Raw genomic sequence first — 4496 nt, 5'->3', positions numbered from 1 at the left:
GTGTGTATGACAGAGAATCCTTGTAAAGTCTTTTCTACGTAACAAACATTTGTTTTCAGCTTTTTTTGTTTGCAGTGCACAACGCCTAGTCACACATTTTAGGCTGCACGCAGATGTCCGCAGACTTGATTGAATAAGAGAATTTACATCACGTGAACTGAACAAACTCAACAGATGCCGTTATAAAGATCTGTTTCTTACAACAAAATACAACTAATCTGCATTCCCAGTTCTGTTTGTGATATATCACAAATACATTTCTAATCTACAAGTCTTGTTTGTGCTTTACTGTTACTCATTTTTAGCCAATGATGGGAGGAGAAGCTTCAAACATGTTGTGAAAGGATTACATCTTAACCCAAAAGTTTCCTAACCCGAACCATAGAAACGAACAACGACGAGTAAAAACAAGATTCAAGATTTAAGATTAATAGTTTCCTAAATGACCTGAAGCCCTTTCTCCTCGGTGAAAGTCCAGTTGCAGAATCGTGCGTCCACCTCCTAACATGGACTTTTTGGCTCTTCTGGGACAAAAATATGTTTCTTACAAAATGAAAAAGCATGAATATGTTTATGTTTTTGGACAGACAGAGTTGTTTTATATTATCTCAGCTATATCTGCTGGATTGCCGGATTTTTTTTTCCCAAAATAAAAATGTGTTATTATTTTTTATACACTTCATTTTAAGATAACAACAAAAGGCCGTCTGTTTTCTGCATAATGTACATATTGTGGATCCAATTCATTGTATTGTGTACTACTTTATGAATTATCTATGATGCAAATAAGCGTAGGAACTAGCTAACAACTTCAGTATAAATTGCATCTCTCTGTTTCTGTCTCCCTTCCGTTCTATATCTCCCCCTTCTCAAAGCACCAGACAGCACCTCAGGGGTTATATCAAAGACAATCGACATCTGTTTGCACAAAGAGGGGAACAGCTTTGGTTTCGTCATGAGAGGTAACTATCAGCAGAAGAAGCCAATTACTGTACGTCGGCGGGACTGTGTGATCGCTTTTGACACGACATCCTGCTCAAACGGTGTCACTAAATTAAGACGCCGTTTCTCGCCTTGCAGAGACATTCTAACCTGTAGGTAGGAAAAAATATAATAATGTTATTTATATAGCATCTTTAAAAACAGAGTTTGCAAAGTGTTTTGACAGATAACAGGAAATAATAGGAATCCAGACAGTCAGGCCAAACAAATAGATCATGGAGGTGCATTATTTTTCTGACATCCGGTGGCTACACCTTCGAAAATTCAAGAAATATTCTCTTATAACAATAATTAGGTGCATTTTTTTCCCCTATTGCTATAAATAAATCTAGATTTTGGCTAAATAAAGCACTTCAACGTACTATAATTGAAGCAGATTGTGTTTCTACCTGTTGTTGGTGTTGGTTTACATCACTGTGGAGTGAGAGACGCAGTGCTATTGTTGGGAGACTCATCAGCCGTCTGGGGCAATAGTAGTCAAAGTAGTAGTAATGTATGTTGTTAAAGAGAACTGACAGGACCTTAATATAGACAGCAGACGCATTTATGTCACTGTGCAAGTCCTCACACTTTACTGCAGTATTTCAGAGCAAATGCTACTCAGATGTGCCACCTGGATGTAATGTAACTGGTTTAGCTAATGTTAAGGGAATATCACCTTTGTGGTTAAAGAAACAAAGTCAACCTAATCAACGTCCACATTTTGTTTTTGACGGTCATCTGACTACAGTCCTGATACAGAAACATCCTTTCAACCAAAAGAAAACAAACTGTTTGCTGCGTCTGTTGCAAGGTTGAAGCTTCTGTGCTTTGACTGGAAAAAAAAATGAAGGAAATGCTGGTTAGTTTTCACGTGAGTCCAGAACTGAGTGTAAACAGCTTGTTCCTGCTCCTACTGCAGGTGGTACCCATGAGGACTGGCACAAGTCACGCCCCCTGGTGGTGACCTACGTCAGGCCAGGAGGCCCTGCAGACAGGTAGGACCGAACACACGCTCGAACAAACACAAACCCATAGATACATGCAGCTATATAGATATGCATGCACATATCTGAACCTCAAACTATGATTAATGAAAGCCAGAAACCATAAAAACTGAAATAATTGTCAGATTTTCAGCTTTCCGACGGTCCTTGAACTACTCATTTGTGAAGCACCAACTTCAGTCTATACAGCTTGTGTAAAAAATTAGCCAAAAAATAAACCATTTACTCTAACCAGATTCTGCTAAAAACAAAAAATTCTGTGTTTCTCAGTGCAACTGTAAAGTCATTAACGACTCAGCTGTCATCAATAGTGACTTGACAAAAATTCTGAGACTTTTCAGCTGAACTGCAGTATTTGCAGGACGTAACTATGGAAACAAATGAAAATGTAGGTCATAAAATATGTGCAATATGTAGATGCAACACCTTTTTTTTCTAGTATTATAAACACCTGGTGGCACAAAAATAGTCAAAAAATATGTTCATGAGACGATAACAAATAAAAATGAATCAAAGTAATTCAACACATTTTTGTTTGTTTTTATAATTTGTGGCATTATAAATGTAATAAATGTAAAATACTGCACATTTCTGAGTTATCTCTACTTGTAGTCGTGGTTTTTGCTGTTTCCATTTATATTGCAGCGAAAACTGAGCCTTCAGTGTGTAAAAATGTGATAGAAACAAAGAAAACCCCCTTAAAATGGTTAAAGTTCAGGAGATTAACTGCAGTAATCCCCTGAACGTCACATGCATCCTCAGATCCAGCAGTTTTAACGTCCACATAGTTCTGAAAGGAACACACGAACAGCCAGATCCGGAGAGAAGGGGATCATTTACGTGTTTTTTTCACAGGGTGAAAAGGGCAATGTCTTCCCAAAAAAAAAAAAAAAAGTGACGTCTCAGAAAAAAAAAAAAAAGCCAGACGAGCGCCGGCCTCCATCAAGTATAAAATTAGAGCAGCGTAGTTGCAGTCAGGAGTGCAGGAGATTCGTCTGCGCCTTCATGTGAATAAAGCCCAAGGATAACGGTGTCGTTTCCAGTGACCGTCACTGGTATGTTGACAGTTATGTGTTACTCAGAGCTGCATGAATCACCTCGTATCCCTTTAATGTTGTCATCATGTGTCTGTCTCAACCTTCATGTTCAAGTAATAATCCGTGACATTTTCATATAAATGTCAGCTTTGCGACTGTTTAACTGATGCAACGCGGCGATGATTCAACCTTCTGTAGATGCTGTACAGGAATTTTTTTTTTTTTTTTTGCATATTTACAAACCCTCGATTCCTCCTGGGAGAAATATTGTACCGGCAGAGAAGACACTGCCTTTTGAATTTCCTTTTTTTTGGTTTACATTTCCAGAAAACAAAAAGAAGTGCCATTTACAGAATGTCAGACTTTGTATCCTGATGAAGAGCTGACAGGTCTAAAGCTCCTAAACATCTGAAATTCTTGCACATCTTTCCGTGAACACAAACCTGAAAAAAGGTACAACACTTATTTTGAATTAATGAAACAGCGACAACAAAGTTTTCACTAACAGCCGCTTCCTGAGCTCAGAGGAGGAGCCTCGCTGTGTCATGAAATGCGATAAATAATGCAGCTAGAAAAACAAAAAGACTGCGTAATGCTGTGTTTGTGCGCTGAGGAGGTGAGCTGGAATGAAAACTCCAGTCTTGTGTTAATCAACAGTGAGGTTTAAATCCGCCAGGGATCGTCAGTAAGATAATTAAATTTCCCATCCAGCCCAGTTTCAGATGTTATCATTCATAGAAACCATTTAATCTTTTATTTGCACTAAATTTAATCCACATTACACAGTGAAAACTTCCTTTTGTTGCTGTTTGGTGATGAACTCCCCTCTGGCAGGAGGCTTCGGTCCATCAGGACCAGAACCAGAACCAGAACCACACGCCACAGAAACAGTTTCTTTCCGTCCTCATGAACAAGGCACATGACTGACCCCCTCTGCTCCATCTGTATCTGTATAAATGTAAATATCAATATATCAGCACCCTCAGTATTCCTGTAAACAACATTACCGTTCTGTGGCTCTTATTTCAATTTAGCTTTGATTCTTTGCAGGATTACAGGTATTTTTAGTGACTTTATTTTTCTGTCTATTTATTATTTACTCTTTATTTATTGTTGTTTTGTTGCACCAACCCACCAGAACAAGTTCCTCGTATTGTGTGAACTATACGCGGCAATAAATCTGCTTCTGATTCTGAATCATGGTCAAAATATCGGCTTTTAAACAAGAATTTACAAAAGAAGACGTTAACGTCAAAGTGAGAACAGATCTCTAAAAGCAATGTCAGTTACTGACAAATACAAAATGGAAAAGATCAGATTGCACAAGTTTTCATCCTCTTCAAGTCAGCGTTTATTGGATTGAATCAACGATGCACATCTGGACAGTGAGGTTTTACTCCAATCTTCCTTCCAGAGCTGCTCAAGTTCTGCCAGGTTGCACAGAGAACACAAGGAAAAGCAGTTTTTAAGT

General features: G+C 38.3%; 1 protein-coding gene across 1 annotated transcript in view; it reads left to right on the top strand.

Moving 5' to 3' along the window:
* LOC103357845 (glutamate receptor-interacting protein 2-like) overlaps positions 1-4496 on the top strand; it is a 215168-nt gene that overhangs the window by 158423 nt on the left and 52249 nt on the right. The window contains exons 5-6 of the mRNA XM_008282571.1: positions 876-962; positions 1904-1979. Coding sequence (XP_008280793.1) covers positions 876-962; positions 1904-1979 — 163 coding nt within the window. The remainder of the gene's footprint in view (positions 1-875; positions 963-1903; positions 1980-4496) is intronic.

The sequence above is a fragment of the Stegastes partitus genome, unplaced genomic scaffold (genome assembly GCF_000690725.1).
Source record: "Stegastes partitus isolate 25-593 unplaced genomic scaffold, Stegastes_partitus-1.0.2 Scaffold277, whole genome shotgun sequence".
Classification (NCBI taxonomy): domain Eukaryota; kingdom Metazoa; phylum Chordata; class Actinopteri; family Pomacentridae; genus Stegastes; species Stegastes partitus.
This window is presented reverse-complemented; position numbering and strand designations above follow the sequence as displayed.